The sequence below is a fragment of the Lissotriton helveticus genome, chromosome 8 (assembly GCF_964261635.1).
Source record: "Lissotriton helveticus chromosome 8, aLisHel1.1, whole genome shotgun sequence".
Taxonomy (NCBI): domain Eukaryota; kingdom Metazoa; phylum Chordata; class Amphibia; order Caudata; family Salamandridae; genus Lissotriton; species Lissotriton helveticus.
In genome coordinates this window covers 1,620,505,744-1,620,522,791 of record NC_136069.1, presented here as the reverse complement: position 1 = coordinate 1,620,522,791, position 17,048 = coordinate 1,620,505,744, and the positions used below count along the sequence as shown (strand labels likewise).

The 17,048-nt window shown below is 40.7% G+C and overlaps 1 protein-coding gene and 1 pseudogene across 1 annotated transcript; both read right to left on the bottom strand.

Annotated features, from left to right (window-relative positions):
* Positions 1-245: 245 nt before the first annotated feature.
* On the bottom strand, positions 246-1,187 carry LOC144774015 (olfactory receptor 52N4-like). Its single transcript, XM_078659054.1, has one exon. It carries the CDS (start codon positions 1,167-1,169, stop codon positions 246-248), a length of 924 nt encoding a protein of 307 aa, XP_078515180.1. The 5' UTR covers positions 1,170-1,187.
* Positions 1,188-3,654: 2,467 nt separating this feature from the next.
* LOC144774014 (uncharacterized) lies at positions 3,655-13,624 on the bottom strand (annotated as a pseudogene).
* Between the last annotated feature and the right edge of the window lie 3,424 nt (positions 13,625-17,048).

The window sequence follows — 17,048 nt, the reverse complement described above, 5'->3', positions numbered from 1 at the left end:
ACTGGTTTTAACCATCTTCTCCTAGGTCCACTATATGCTCTACAAGCAAACAAAAAGTGTGCTAAGGACTCGGTGGGGTTTGCACATCCCGGGCAGCTAGCATGGTTAGACAGAGAATCCTTCCAGAATATGTGTTTAACTTCTATTTAAATATGAATATATATTTAATATTTAGTTCTTTATTTATGAACATGTTACTAAACGAGATTACAATATATACTCAATCAGCTGTTTGTATGTTATAGTTATTCTTTATTGATGGAATGTATGTCAATCATCTGCAGTTTCTTTTGAGATAAAAAAATCATCACCACCCGCTGACGAATCTTCTTTGTCCTTACCCCATAAATAATAGGATTCAAAGTTGGTGGCACCAAGAGGTAGATATTGGCAACTGTGATGTGAATCTCTGGAGATATATTGTGACCAAACCGATGTGTTAAAAAGGTGAAAATTGCAGTTGTATAAAATACTAAAATGACACAGATGTGTGACCCACAGGTGCTGAATGCCTTATGGCTCGCTTCTTTTGAAGGCAGGCTCAGCACCGACCGTAGGATAAAAATGTACGACAGGACTGTTGATAGCAAATCAAAAGCTGCTATCAGTAAAGCCACAGTGAGACTGTACGCTTTGCTTGTGTATGGGTCTGCACAAGCTAACTTTATGATGGCCATGAACTCACAATAGGTGTGGGGGATTACATTGGTGTGACAGTAGGGTAAGCTTTTTACAAGGAATGCATGTGGGGAGAAAAGAATAATCCCCCTTAACATTACCACAATACCAATTTTGCCTACTGTTGGATTGGTGAGGATAGCTGAGTGCCTGAGAGGATTGCAGATTGCCACATAACGGTCGAATGCCATGGCCAAGAAGAAGCCCGATTCCATAGCTGTGAAGGAATGGATGAAGAACATCTGGGCAAGGCAGGAATTGAAGCTGATGTCTCGAGAATTGAACCAGAAGATACTCAACATTTTGGGCACTGCAGAGGTTGACAGAATCAGGTCAGTGATTGAAAGCATGGAAAGAAACAAAAACATAGGCTCATGAAGGCTGTTCCCTAAGAGTGCCAGAATATACATGGCACAGACAGGAATGGAGATCCAGCACTGGACAGATTCTAGTCCTGGAATGCCAATGAGGATGAATGAAGAGGGATGCATCTTGGTGGTGTTAAAGGGTGATACATGTGGAACATCTTGACTACTTCCCATCATTTCCTCCCTAGAAAGCAACAAAGAAATAAAACATTCAACATTCATCAAGTTAAAGAGCTTGCAGATTGCTGAGTTATTATTACACTTGTGAATATTTGATCTAGCATCCCCTTTATTAGGCATGCTCTTAGATCATAATAGAGTGCAAAACGATAATTGAGTCATATATATCATCTGACTCAAATGGTGTTAAGAATAAGAAACGCACGGGACAAAATATTCCAGGTAAGTATTTTGTGCTATTAAGTGTTTAATATCCTTTTTTTAAATATATAGTTGAAAACAAAGCACTGTTAAAATATTTTTTGTAATGTTTTATGATGTTGTATGTTTCAATCTATTAATATGTCATTGATGGTGGCTGCAATTTTTTTGTACTTATTTTTATTTTGTTAATATTTTTAAAGTGTTGCTTCTTTTATAACATGGAATATCGTTGGCTTTGCAGAGGAGCAGTGGGAGAATTTAGCTTAACATATATTTACATTTATTGTACTTTTTGGGAATGTTTTACATTTAATTAAGTAGATTATTGATTATGTATATTAATAATTGTAAATTATTTCTTAACTTGTATTGAACTTTTCAATTAGATATGTAATTTGTTTAATTTATACATTATTTAATGACGTTCGTAATTTTCTAATCTTTTATTTTAATTGGATAATTACATTATTAATAATGTAACTCATTTAGTAGAGCGATTTGATGGATTTAATGGACTGACTATAATTTAATAAATACGGTTTTTAATATCTAGTATTTAAAACAAATATTTGCTGTGATTTATTAATTTTTTGTGTTGTTTCAAAATATGTTTGCAGTTTTTGAGGTTGTAGTATAGTAGGATGCAAAGTGTTTTACTATGCTGAGTATTTTTAATTGATAACTACTATTTTACATTTGTGATTATTTTTATTAATGAGTCACTTTTTAAAAATGTCTTTGTTTTGTTAAATCTGCAGAGTATTTGCTCGTTTATAGAAATTGGTGTATTTTTTATTTAGGTTCCCTTACATTCACTTACATTGGGTGGAAAGGAAACATGTTGTTAAAACTTATAAACTTTTACGAGAATAGTAGTTAAGACTGTAGTGTATGCAGACTACAACATCAAGAACATGGCACTTTTAGAATGACAAATGCTAATGGCTAATGTGAAATTTAAAAAGGTCCTGTCAGACATGTCACAGGAAAAACTGTCACAGATTGGTGCTTGACAATTGGTCACTAAAGATTAACCAATGTGAGTACCGCATGCAAGAAACAAAGCTATAAAGGTGCTGAAACGAAGAGAGAGGGCTCTAGTGAATCATATAAATGAACAAAACAGTTGCTGAGTGATTAAACAAAAAGTCTGTCAAAACTCCACAAGTGAAAAAGTGAAAAAAGTAAAGACGTGCGACATGCATATCGTACTACTTACACGTGCTGATTGGGTTCATGCACGAAAATGGAAAACAATTAGTGCAAATACACTCATATTTGCGATGTCTAACAATAAATGGTAGATGTAGATCATGCCAAAAAAGTACAAAATGAGAACAATGACAGATAAAACTTTTACTCCATACTTTACACAATGCAAGGGCAAGCTCAACAAGCCTTTGCAATGCAATTGGTCTTGCATTTGTGAAAGTTAGAGCTTTTGTGTTGGATTGAAATTGTTATTTGTGGAATTCTGTGGCATAAAATAGTGTGGTGTGGAGTGGATTTGTGTAGTGGAATTATGTGTCATGGAGTGAAATGAAATTATTTGATTAGTAATCATGTGGTATTGAGAGGGATTGTGTGTCATGGAGTGTAATTATGTAGATCGGTATTTTCCTGCATGATCAATTTAACATGCAATCAGTGTGATACAAATGCAGCGCATCTTCACTTTTTTCACTTTTTCACAGGTGGAGTTCTCAAATGACTTTTAGTTTATTCACTTGACCAACTATTTTGTTCATTTGTATAGTTCAATAGAGCCCTTTGTCTTCGCATCAGCATCTTTATAGTTTTGTTTCTTGCATGCGGTGCTCACAACGGTTGATTTATGGTGACCAATTGCCAAGCACTAATCTGTGACAGTTTTTCCTCTGAAATGTGCTGACAGGACCTTTTAACATTTTTACATTTCAGTTATCCCTGATGAAGGCTTTTTCCGCAATGCATTTGGTCTATAATGAAAAAGACAATTATTATGAACTTTGAATTGAAACATGCTGTAGATACAAGTTTAGAGCAGCATCCTGGATGACTTCAATAACGTAATTGAACTTTTGGACATTCCTGTCTTGCTCAGACTAATTGCACTGATTTTATTTATTTTGTTCAATTTGGAAGCCTGTGAGACTGAAGGTTTCGCACCCTGGTTCTGGTTTACCACCTGGTTTCCATGTACTGATATTTGGTTTTCATTCGCACGTTTTGGGCAGGGTTGTAATTACGGAGTGCATTCTATTGTTATATCATTGTAAAAAGACCTCAGGTATCTTTTCTCATCATCAGTCACTTCATCTTTTGAAACCTACTCCCAAAAGCCAGGTAACAGGCACTGGGTTGTCCTTGAGCAAGCCATGCCACTGCTTAACTTACAGGCTGGAACTGGGCCAGATGGGGTCTGTTGCACTGCAGGAACAAAGGATTGCTGACTCTGCTGATTTGAAGTGAACTTCTCACCAATGTGATAGCATTGTTTATATCAGTGAACACATGGGTGCACTCTAAATGAGGTGATGGCAGTGGTCTTCAAAGCCATAAGTAGTGGGGTGTATTTGTTTTGATATTTGCCACCCACCACTAGCCTTGTGCTCCTGAAACACTTGAACAATTTGTTGCGCAGGCATTAAAACCTTCTGCAAAGTGGGAGCCCTCCATTCTCCCCATACTGAAAAGCTGCATCCTCTGGCCAGTACTGTGGACAGAGTGCCTTGATGTGGGAAACACTCAGAAGAGACCTCCTCAGGAGAGCTGGCAGCCCCTGCTGAGAATGATGTGAACAGGCTCTGGAGGCAATTTGTCAGACCTTGGAAAACGCTTTCCTTGATAATTTCCACTTCAAATGTGGCTCAAAGTTAAAGACACCACTATTAAATTTTACATTTGTTGTGGATTCCATAGATGTTTCTGGAAATTCAGCCTTGTTTCTCCAGCCAATAACATGAACACTTGAAGCTGTTGACAAATTAAAATAGGTGATGGAGTCTCAAACAGGGTTCACACGGCATCTTCAGTGCATCCCTTTTTATTCCCACATTTTTCACAAATCCAACACTTATAAGCCTTTCTGCTACGGATTCGTAATGAGCTTTTTCTATATTTGAACGTTTTAGGCCTGCAACCGCCATTTTCAAGTGAAAACATAAGGGCTGGATACTTTTTGAAACTGCATGGACAGCCCAACAGCTTGATGCAACCATCCTTGTAGGAAGCCCTATGTTTGTGGCTTTCAGAAGGACACCAAATTATTCAGTGCAGGTGTGTAACTCCCATTGGATTTTTGATGAGATCTGGTAAAGACATTCAACCATGTCAATAAACGTCTTGAAGCTGTGAGCTTCTGTCATGATCCCCTCATCATAGGCAGAAGCCTTCCGATTAGTTTCTGAGAAGGCAGAAGCCTTCCGATTAGTTTCTGAGAAAAACCCACCCCTTTCCCGTGCACCAGCACTCCAGTATGTGTTAAAATGTATGTATGGCAATTTTGTGTGCTTACAGTATTGCGGTTTCAGAATTCATTTGATTGTGCATTGGTTTGTTTTTGCTTATTAGGAAATGCCATTATGGGTTCAGAAAGTGAGCCAAGAGTTACGAGTTGTTTTGGGAAAGATTCCTAGAGTTGCACGTTTAACAGGGCAGCTTGCGGGTAATCTGCACATTTAAGCCGCTTGAGAGCATCTCTCTCGCAGCGGCTTCAAACGTGACGTGCGCACGTTATCTCCTGGGTGCGGTCGGCTATTGAAACCGCACCCAGGCTTCCAGAAGTTGCTTTGCCTTCCTGCCAGCTAGGAGTGAGGTCGCGTGTGAAGGAAACTCGGCGATCCTACCTGTAAGAAGGAATCCTGATCCAGAGAACAGCCTTGGGACCTGGAATCTTCACGGAGGCCCTGCTGAAAACAAGATAAGAAACTGAGTTAAGTGCTTTAAAGATTTTGACATTTCAGGCGCCCAACGCAAGAAAGTAAAGTCTGCTTTGGAAACATTCTTTTATTCTCAAGAAGCAGTAACGCTTTAAAATAGAGAAGGCAAAAGGAAAACAAGTCTTCAGAACATTTAATGAGAACTGACAAAAAGACTGTTTGCTGGAAAAAACTTGTCTTATTTTTTTAGTGAAATTCATTACAAGAAGTATTGTAATTGGAATGTGTTATTCTTTAGTTTAATCAAACTGTCTTGGGTCTCGGGGGTTTTGTAAAGATAACATAGTAGGGAAGAGCCTTGTTTTCTTTCCCATTCTTACATTTACCACAGGTTCTCCGGGATCACATGAGTCTTCTCGGGAAACCCTAACGTGCGCCAAATGAAAACATTTGCAAGTAAGTTCAGGCGCCAAGGGGGAAATTAAACAACTCTGTTAGAAGTAATTTTAAAGGTATTTTTTCCTTGTTTTATAGATAAGTATTGAGGTCTTATATTTCACAAACCCCTGAACTTCTGATCCGAATATCTGGAGACTTCCCGACATCACAAGACAAAGAAATACTGGACTATGATAGAGCAGCCCTGATCGCAGGTAGGAGTCATTCTTGTGATAATCTGCGCTAAAACTTTAAGAAGGAGAAAACTCAATAAATAGGTTTTCAGGAACCAGTAAACTAAAATCATCCTCACTTGTTGTTTCGCAGGTCGACAGCAGGCCCCTCAAACCTCGCATCAACGTCCAGTACCGGCCTTCCTCCCAATTTTCTAGTTTTAACCTTAGCTGTGATTTTGAGTCAGCCAAGTTTATAGTTAGTTTCTTGGGAAGTTGGTCACTTGCGTCTCTGCGAAATCTACTACGTCATCCTCAAGATAAGGTAAGGGACGACGTAGTGAGAACTTGACAGATTCTGTCATCTCTTACAATACCTAGGCAACAGTGATCTCAAACCTGTGTTTACAGCAGTGCCATGTAACAGGAGTTGGATAACATTTGCTCATATTTAGAATGGCCACGACTCCGGGAGCCCTGTTCATGGTTGCAGAAGCACCATCAATTGTCCTTTTCTGCAATTCAAGCAACTGGAAGAAAATGCACAATGTCTCGGACTCCTCCCAAAACATTGCCCTGATGCACGCAGCCATAACAAAGTTATTCTTTACAGTGGTACACTCCTCCACAAGAACACTAAACGTGACATCTTTTTCAATCATGTATCCAATAATCTTCATTTTTTCACCAATAAATTAACACATATCAGCATAGCTTTTGCAAGAGTGAAGAACTCTGCCCATGTCTGCACTATTTGCAACTTGCAAGTCTACCAGATCCGGCATATCGGAGGGGGAGGGGTGAGGTTAGTAATTATATATGATGTGCAAGAAATTGACATGGTTTCATGTTGCGAGTCAATGCAACTGGAGTGTCAAAAAGGCCTGTCTGTGTTTGGAGAAGAAACTTTTCAGCCTGCTGGTAAGCATGATTCTCTCACTGGTCTAAGATTTTCTTCCACAAAAAGCAGATTGCTGTTCCTTTTTTGATTACAGAGTGTCAGAAATTGTGTTTTGTACCAGAGGTATACACCCTGTCTAAGCAGGAACTACAATACTAGTCAGGGTAAGTCACAAACACATCCTAAATTAACCTGTGCTAACCCTCTGGTAGCTCGGCACAGAACAATCAGGCTTAACTTAGGGAGCAATGCATAAAGAACAGCTTTTCCAATAGTAATATAGTAAAAATACAACACAAAAAGATACCACAATGGGTTAGAAATATAGAGCTTAATTTAATGAACAAAATGAGACCAAAATGACAAAATCAAATAAATAAAACTTGAGTCATGATTTTTAAAGAATAAATTCAAATATAGTGCTTAACAGCATAAGGCGCCAAACGAGGCTATATGGTCGCACTAAACCGGATCAAATCCAAACGTTCAGGGAGTTCACAAAGGTGTACGAGTCGGACACAGGGACCAGCCTTAACTCGCTGCAAAGCACTTTGGTTGCATCATTGTTGAAGTCAAAATGTGCAGTGCAGAGAGGGAGATGAGTCATCGACAATCCAGTGAAGATAAGGCATCCTCACCGAGCAGCGCAAACTTGATGATGTGTCAGAACTGGTATCATTGTGCTGCATAGTGGGCAACGTGTCAGAGTCGATCCTCGCAATAGCAGCAATGTTTCTGCAGTTGTAGAGATATCCCAGTTCTGACCTGCTGCATCAATGGCTATTTGTGGAGACTGCTAGAGCAATGTGTGAATACTGCTGGAGAAGCACTTTAAATCAATTTCCAAGGGTCCAGCACCGGATTGGCAATACTTGGCAGGGGAAACTTACAGACATCAGAGTCCAGGTGCGAAAGCAAGGTGGTTGAAAGAGTTTGATGTCCCTGAGACATCAACACAGGAGGCAAGCCCTTGGATTCACTTTGGCTATGGGTTCAAGTGGTCAGTCTTTCTCACTCAGGTAAAGGGGCAGCAGGCAGCAGACCAGCACAACAAGAGAGCCATGCTTCCAGAGCAACAGTCCAGCAGTCTTTCTTCTTGGGAGAGTATCCACAGGATCTAGCGGTGTACTGAAGTGGTAGTGCAGGGGGTAAGCAGTCCTTTGTGTGGGGACCGGACACACACTATTCAGCTGTAAGCGTGAGGCTATGCCCAGCTCCACTCTCCCATCCTGCCCAGGATGGCCCATGCATTAGTATGTGGATGGCCCATCAAGTCACACCTAAGCCCCCACTGTGTGTGGCTTTCTAGAAGGAATGTACAAAGTTCACTGTCACCCAACCCAGGCGTGTATTTGTGACTGGCAGCAGTCATGCAAGGCTAAGAGAGTCAAAGTCAAAGTCAAAGTCAAAGTCTATTATGTTTTGGCTCTCAAATGAGGGCCACATAAAATTATACACACCGTTATACAAAAGAAATAGTAAATAAATAAAGACATACAACAAAAGGAAAACACTACTTATCGGCGAGTAAAGCAATCATCAACATCTCCCCGTACATCATTAATAAATATCTAAAAACCCTTGAAAAAATTTAAAAATTCTGGAACAGAACATTTCATTAGGGGGGCAGTAAAGTGCATGGAAGAACATTTTTACATTTACAATTCCCAATTGTAAACAGATTGGTTTTAACCATTTATGGCGCAATGGGCGCAGTGCAGGACAAATAAACAAGACGTGGTTTTGATCCTGTATATCATTATTACAGAAATTACATATTGGAGATACCCCATACCATTTTGCTAAAAGAATATTGAGTGGAAGCAAATCATGTCGTAAAAGGTACCATAATCTACGGATTCCATGGGGAATATTCCAAATAAGATATTGTTGGGTCTACTGTGGGATATATGTTTTTACCAGGGATTCCCTTTCTTTTGGTCTAGGTTGGGCAAGTATATCCAACTTATAACAGAGTTCCCACGATGTACATTTTAGTTTAGACTTTAGTTCTGAGGGTGATAGTAAAAATAAAGTCCTTTCATCCAGCTCTAGCAGAGCTACTGCTTTTCTAAAGTTTTTTACTAATGATGAGAACTCGTTAAAGTTGCCCAGAAGTTCCTTTTTAATGATTTCTCTTAGGGTACCCGATTTACCTCTGGCCAAACTGGCTACCCATCTTACGAGCGCAACCAACCCCTGTGCCCAACAACTTCGGAGTCCGAATTCTAACCTGCATGAGGATATAGAACATGCATTGTTAAAAGAAGAAATTTTTCTCAGAACCTTTCCTTCCATTTTTTGCAAAAATCCCCATTGTTTCAACTCCACTAGTTCAATTCCATATAGTAGAGTTGCGGGAATTTTTGCTCTAAATACATCCAGAAAGAGAGAGAAGTGTCTCTTCCCGGTAGCATTTTACAAAGAACATAACCCCATACCATGGGCCAGTGCTTTACGAGAGTTATGTTCGATATGGGGGTTCTCACTAAGATTAGCTGATATTATTTTACCTAAAAAGGTATAGGTTTTAACCACCTCGAGTTTTTGTCCGCCAATAGACCAATTGTAACTTCCAGACCTACATTTTTTCTTGCCCGAAATGCACATGATTTTACTTTTCGATGTATTAATTTTCATATAATGTGCTTCCGCAAATTGGTTCAATGCATGTAGATGATTAGATAAACCCTTCGGGGTCAAATCTAAAACGAGTATATCATCCGCATACATTAGGACCGATATAGTTGACCCTCCAATTGTCGGAGCTAGTCCCTCACAAGCTGTAATAGAGGATGGTAGGTCGGCCGTATATAAAGAAAACAATATAGGCGCCAATATGCACCCTTGTTTTAGCCCATTCTGAGAGGGGATAGATTGAGTGAGACCCCTTTCTCCACCTTGTAGCACCTTACACCATGTGTTCGAGTGTAGAGACCTAACTAATTCAAGTAGATATCCTGGCATACCCAAAGCAGCCAGCTTTCTCCAGAGCGTTGGACGATCCACCTTATCGAACGCCGTGGAGAAATCTATAAATGCTGCGTATATGCCGCCACCTCGAACACGAACATATTTGTCAGTAATCACCTGCAATAATGTCAGGTTGTCTAGAGTTCCATGCTCTTTACGGAATCCTGTTTGTTTCATGGGTAAAATCTTATTTAATTCTGCCCATTCCATTATTAACATTAAAAGGCATTTAGCGAAAAATTTTCCTATTGAGTCTAATAAAGCTATTAGACGATAATTAGATGGCTTCTCCCGATCACCATTTTTGAATATCGGGATTAATATACTTCCCCTCCAAGATTCCGGGACTATTCTTGATATAAAACATGCTTGAAATACTGGAAGAAGAATCCTGCTCCAAGTAGTAACATCCTGCTTAATTATTGACATGGGCAGTTCATCTGGACCCATAGCTCCGGAAGAGCGCATACTCTTTATCACGGTAGCTATGGATTTCTCGGTAGGGAGTACTGTTTTATGCTCACTATTTGGGGCTAGATTCCATGTATCTCCCGTTGCATCATTAGGAGCATATAAAATAGTCACAAATGATATCCAGACATCTTCCGCAATAAAAATTGGGGTGGGAGTTGTTGTTGAACCACATCCTTTCCTTATTAAGGACCAGAATTCTCTAGATTTATTATGAGTCGAAGCCTCTCTTAACTTAATCCAGAGAGAATCTTCTTTTTCTCTTTTTAGCATTGATCTCAATCTAACTCTCCTTCGTTTTAATAACAGTAACTGACGCTCATTTTCCCCAGATCTATTAAGGTACTGTTTCCTAATAAGTTTATTTATCTCCTTATTCAGTAATAATAATGAACTAGGAGAAAAATGTAATCTCTTAGGATTTCCCATTCTCTTAGCTATCCCGGTAATTTTTTTAATGAAATTTTCAAGTTGTAGAAATTCCATACCTTTCCACTGATCAAGTTCAAGTAAAGTTTGGGCAAGGAGGATTTGTACATCCTTCATATTAGTAGCTCCCCAAAAACATCTACCTGACCTACAATCAATAGAAAGACCTCTATTCTTTAAGGACCAGGAATTAGTTTCTGGGGGAATTAATGATACAGTTATGTTAATCATTTTATGATCACTCAAGGGAGAGTGCGAGATCACCATATCTTTAATAAAAGAGAACGTATCATAATTCCTAATTACGTAATCCAAGATGGACTCACCCCATATGATCCATGTGTATAATTAGCAGGCGTATCTGAGGGCATCCTGCCATTTACAATGAGCCCCTCAAAATGACTGAGATCCTCCATGAGAATCTTACCTCTTTTGTTAGTTTTTATTTTAGTAGGCAGGAGCGCTTGGGGTATATTATATGCTTCTTCCTTAGATTTATTTCTAAACATGTCTAAAGTAAAATTGGACACTTTACTATTTAAGTCACCAACCAATAATATATAGGGGGGTTGATCTACCTCTAGAAGTTGTTTGACATAGGAAAACATTCGCTTTAGAACTGAGTTAAAAATATCTTCAGGAGGAATATATGCATTTAAAATTACAAACGAAGACCGACTACCCACTGTGGCTAGATTAGTGATAGTTATAGATTGGAAAAGATTACTAGTGTCCGTGTAATGGGAGAATTGCCATTGTAAAGAGTTGGATAGCAGGCAGGCAATTCCACCTTTTGCATGACCTTTTTTAGAAGGAGTTGCGGGGGCCTCTAGAACAAAATAATCTTTACCTCCATAAGGGAGATTTTTACACCATGTTTCCTGGAGACACAACACATCTGCATTTAAGGAGAGTAAAAAGTCAAATTTCTCTGGACAGTTATACAGGCCAGCAGCATTCCAAGAGACAATTTTTAAATGAATGTTAAAGATGTTGGAATAGTCGTGGGTTATTCGTAGTATTGTTTGATAAGACCCCTGGTAACCAATTCCACATCTGATTGTCTTCTGTTAGAGGAATATCTATGTTATCAGGTAATGGAAGAACCTGAGAGACCATTCGTTTGCCTCTAGAAACCCAGATTTTTAGGTCTTTATTGCAGGTAGAGTAATCATCCTGCTTAGGAACCAGCTTTGTATTTCTTTCTCTAGAGGAAGTACATAAAGCATTATTAACATAAGGTAACACGTCAATTCCTCTACATTGGAAAGCTTCCGCCTGTTGCAGAACAAGATTAGTAATTATTTTAGAATAAAATGTTACCCTTGTTCGTTGCCCATTTACTGATCTTATTGGTAAGACTAAATCGATGTCATTTGATAAAATTAGTTTTAAACTTTCAATCTCCTTAAAGCAGTTAAGCAGCCAAGACCTGTTCAGTTTTAAGTCTAGATCAAACAGAGGGAAAAAGTCCAATGTCAACGTGTCCACGTATGTCATAGGACTATTTACTGGCTGAATAAATGAACTCCTAGCTATATCAGGTTGAGGCCGGAAAGTAGGTGCAGATGGATTAAGTACCTTTGTTACTATCGGCATGTTTCCTGTATCGTCAACAGTCAATGCTAGGGGTTCCAGCACATTTATCACAGGACATGGAATCACCTCATTCATAGTAACCTCAACGGAGGTGCCCTCCAATACATTGTTAGTGATACACTCCACTACCTCTTTAACGGAGATATCCGATAGTGAATTGTCTCCACTTTCTATAACCTCATGTACTTCAGGCATTATATATTTCTGGAAAATGATTTGCCTTGGTCTTTTCTTTTTATATTTGCGTAGCAACTTCCTGTTTTTTCCTTTAGATTTTACTTTTGTAATTTTATTAGCCGTCAGAGTTCCTTCTGGTTCTTTTTTTTCCTGAACAAAGATGGGAAAGAGTTCATTTCCAACCGTTTGTACTACCTCTACCAAACTATCTTCCTTTACAGTAGGCTCTAACTCTTTTCTCTGTATAAAGGAAGATGGGGTAGGGCTCTCAAGAGGCTTATGTATGTCAGCCTTTATGGACACTCTCAACGGTGTATTAACCTCCAGAAGGTTAACATTATCTACGACCTTTTGAGCAACAGGTTCATTAGGAGAAATAGTCACATTCGCAACTTTTTTAGCCAACAATTCCTTCAATATCTCAGTAACAGAAGTCAGAATACAATCCGAACTCACAGCAAATTTACCAAGTAAAAGTAAAATAGAGGACAGAATTTGTTCAAGAGCTATCAGAGATTCAGAAATTGGTTTCTCATTTTTTGGATAGCTAGATGGAGCAAAAGAGCAGATCCCCAATAGATTAAATTGTGGAGATTTCAAATCACTCTGTATTGAAAGATTGTCATTGGATTTGATTGAAGGAGTGCTGCTATATAGCAGCAGTCCTGATGGCGTTGCTCTAATTGGTGTTTTACTGTCCGCAAGCTGGGACAAAGATCTCTTGTCCATATAACGACCACAGAGTTCAAGATCAATACTCGTCGAAATAGATGCATCACCCATATCTTCCTCCGCATTTTCTCTTCCATTAGAAGTGTTATGATGAAATACTTGCGGATTTATTAACATGGGGTCAGAATCATCTCCATGTAATGTATGTGTTGAAAGAGTTACTTCATTTAACTGAGGCTGTGGAGGCTTATTTATTTCCAGATCAGAGTTTGAAACTTTCCCCACATTAGATTGCAGTTGCACTTGTGGTAATGTAGCAACATCAAGCATTGTTGGGAGTTCTATAGATTTATTCACAGATTTTTCCCAAATTTGTACCAACTGCATCTGACCTTTCAATAGTGCGCTATTTTCAAGCTTTTTCCTCGGGGGAATGGATCCAGATGTAATACCCGACTTCTCCCCTAGGACTTTCCCAGAGCGTAGTTTCTTTGTCGACATAATGCCTGGGAATACACTAGCCCTTCAGCAGGGTTCACAGTCCCGAATATAAACACACAATTAAAAACCAAATGTATATCCATGGGGAGAGAGGATTACGCTAATACAAGCAGATAGCGTATTTCAGGCAGAAAAATCAATCTGCATGTTTTCATTCAAGCGTCTACTAAACAAACACAAACCAGATTGAGATTTACACTAAAAATGAAAATACCAGGGCCCAGCCCGGCCTACCTCGGCCACTGAGGGCCACAGAGGGCCCGCCCTTTGCCCGGGCTTAGCCCGGCGTCGCCCGCGCGCGTCCCACGATGCGCGCTCCTACTGCCCAATTATCGCCAGGTGAGGGGGGCGTGGCGGGGAGGTGCTCCTGGGCCAGATGACTTGTGGTTCTTTGAGTATTTCTTATCTCCCAATCCGCCGACCAGCCAGCAAGCAAGAGTGTTTCCCGCGATGCGGGAAACACGAGCAGTAAACTTCAAACGCTGCACAGTGGAGATGAAACGCTGCACAATAGCGCTTTTGAAAAGTAGCGCGATGATTTTCCAGCAACATCCTTTCGTCCATCGAGGGCTCTGCCTCCACGCGCAGCAAACAGGAGCAGAAAGTAACAGCAGTCTCAATGGCAGTCACCTCTCTCCAGCGCTCCTACTGCCCAATTATCGCCAGGTGAGAGGGGCGTGGCGGGGAGGTGCTCCTGGGCCAGATGACTTGTGGTTCTTTGAGTATTTCTTATCTCCCAATCTGCCGACCAGCCAGCAAGCACGAGTGTTTCCCGCGAAGCGGGAAACACGAGCAGTAAACTTCAAACGCTGCACAGTGGAGATGAAACGCTGCACAATAGCGCTTTTGAAAAGTAGCGCGATGATTTTCCAGCAACGTCCTTTCGTCCAGCGAGGGCTCTGCCTCCACGCGCAGCAAACAGGAGCAGAAAGTAACAGCAGTCTCAATGGCAGTCACTTCTCTCCAGCGCTCCTACTGCCCAATTTTCGCCAGGTGAGGGAGGCGTGGCGGGGAGGTGCTCCTGGGCCAGATGACTTGTGGTTCTTTGAGTATTTCTTATCTCCCAAACCGCCGACCAGCCAGCAAGCACGAGTGTTTCCCGCGAAGCGGGAAACACGAGCAGTAAACTTCAAACGCTGCACAGTGGAGATGAAACGCTGCACAATAGCGCTTTTGAAAAGTAGCGCGATGATTTTCCAGCAACGTCCTTTCGTCCAGCGAGGGCTCTGCCTCCACGCGCAGCAAACAGGAGCAGAAAGTAACAGCAGTCTCAATGGCAGTCACCTCTCTCCAGCGCTCCTACTGCCCAATTATCGCCAGGTGAGAGGGGCGTGGCGGGGAGGTGCTCCTGGGCCAGATGACTTGTGGTTCTTTGAGTATTTCTTATCTCCCAATCCGCTGACCAGCCAGCAAGCACAAGTGTTTCCCGCGAAGCGGGAAACACGAGCAGTAAACTTCAAACTCTGCACAGTGGAGATGAAACGCTGCACAATAGCGCTTTTGAAAAGTAGCGCGATGATTTTCCAGCAACGTCCTTTCGTCCAGCGAGGGCTCTGCCTCCACGCGCAGCAAACAGGAGCAGAAAGTAACAGCAGTCTCAATGGCAGTCACCAGAAGAGAAGGAAAATGCCTTCCTTGAAAAAGTGAACACAAGGAGATGATGGACAGAGTGCTGAAACTTTCCAGACACTCACCCCCAGTCACAGATCTGGGTTGAATCCATCATCGTTCTTTAGCTCACTTTGCCACCTCAGTTCAGACCCAGCTATTGACCCTGTGCCTCATGAAGAAGAAACTTTTCAGCCTGCTGGTAAGCATTACACTCCCACTGGTCCAAGATTTTCTTTCACAAAAAGCAGATTTTGGGTCATTTTTGATTACAGAGTGTTAGAAATAGTTTTTTGGGTGCCAGAGGTATGCAAACTGTCCAAGGAGGAACCACAATCCTAGTCAGGGTAAGTCACAAACACATTCTAAATTAAACTATGCTCACCCTTTGGTAGCTCGCCACAGAACAATCAGGCTTAACTTAAGGGGCAATGTATAAAGTACAGCATTTCAAACAGTAAAATAGCAGAAATACAACACAAAAAGATACCACAATGGATTAGAAGTATAGGGCCTAATTTAGTGAACCAAACAAGACCAAAATAATAAAATTCTAGTAAATAGAACTTGAGTAATGATTTTTAAAGAATAAACTGAAATATAGTGCTTAACAGCATAAAGCACCAAACGAGGCTATCTGGTCGCGCTACGCCGGATCAAATCCAAACGTTCAGGCAGTTCACAATGGAGCATGAGTCGGACACAGGGACCAGCCTTTGCTCGCTGCAAAGCACTTTAGTTGCATCCAGCCTGAACTGCCAAGCCAGGTCTTCCCAGACCAGAAACAAGCATCCGGGGACCGGTTTAGGGGTAACACCTGTCATCAGCCCCGATAGCTTGAATCCAGCGGCAAAGTGAGCAAGGGACCACATCTAGGCAAACCCTGCCATCATAGGGCAAACAAAGCAAACAGAAGGAGATGGTGGACCGAGCGCTGAACTTTTTAGACACTCACCCGCAGTGACAGATCTGGGTTGAATCTATCATCGTTCTTTAGCTCACTTCGCCATCTAAGTGGGAAGGGTATGCCCAGACGTGGGTCCCGTGCTCAATACACTACTGGATTCAAGCTATCCTGGCGGATGAAGGGTGATGTCCTGAAACCGGTCCCAGGATGCTTGCTTCTGGTCCAGGGAAGACCTGGCTTGGCAGTTTTGGCTGGACTGTTCCCATAAGGAACAGGGTCAAGACAGATTTGCATATGGCTGGGTCCAAACTGGGGTGGTGTGGTGAGCAAAAGAATGATGGATTAAACCCACATCCTTGTGACTGGGGGTGAATGTTTGTATTGTCCAGCATTCCGTCCATCAATTGTTTCTTTTGTATTCCTTCTAAAAGTGGCTTTTTTAAAAACTGTTATGATAAATTTGACTTTACCATTAAAGTGAATGTATCATTACAATTCCAGAGGTACTAAACATGACAGTTCTGCCTCCTTCCAATTGGGAATTACAGTTTATTAGATGAAGCAAATAATCCTCAATTATAACCTATTGGAGGAGAAGGCCTCAGAGTACTGGAAACTAAATTTGGGAATTTTTCACTACCAGGACATGTAAAACATAAAAGTACATCATACAATTTAATTTCACGGACCTTGCCCTATGAGCTACCTAAGGCCTGCCTTTCGGATGACCTATATGTAATAAAAGAGGAGTTTATGGCTTGGCAAGGGGTTTTAAATGCCAAGTCAACATGACAGTGAAATCTGCACACAAGCTCTGCATTGGTAGGCCTGGTATACAGACATAATATCAACCACAAAAAAATCGAGGTAGCTAAATATCGAGTTTAAAAAATCGAGTAGACAGAATAT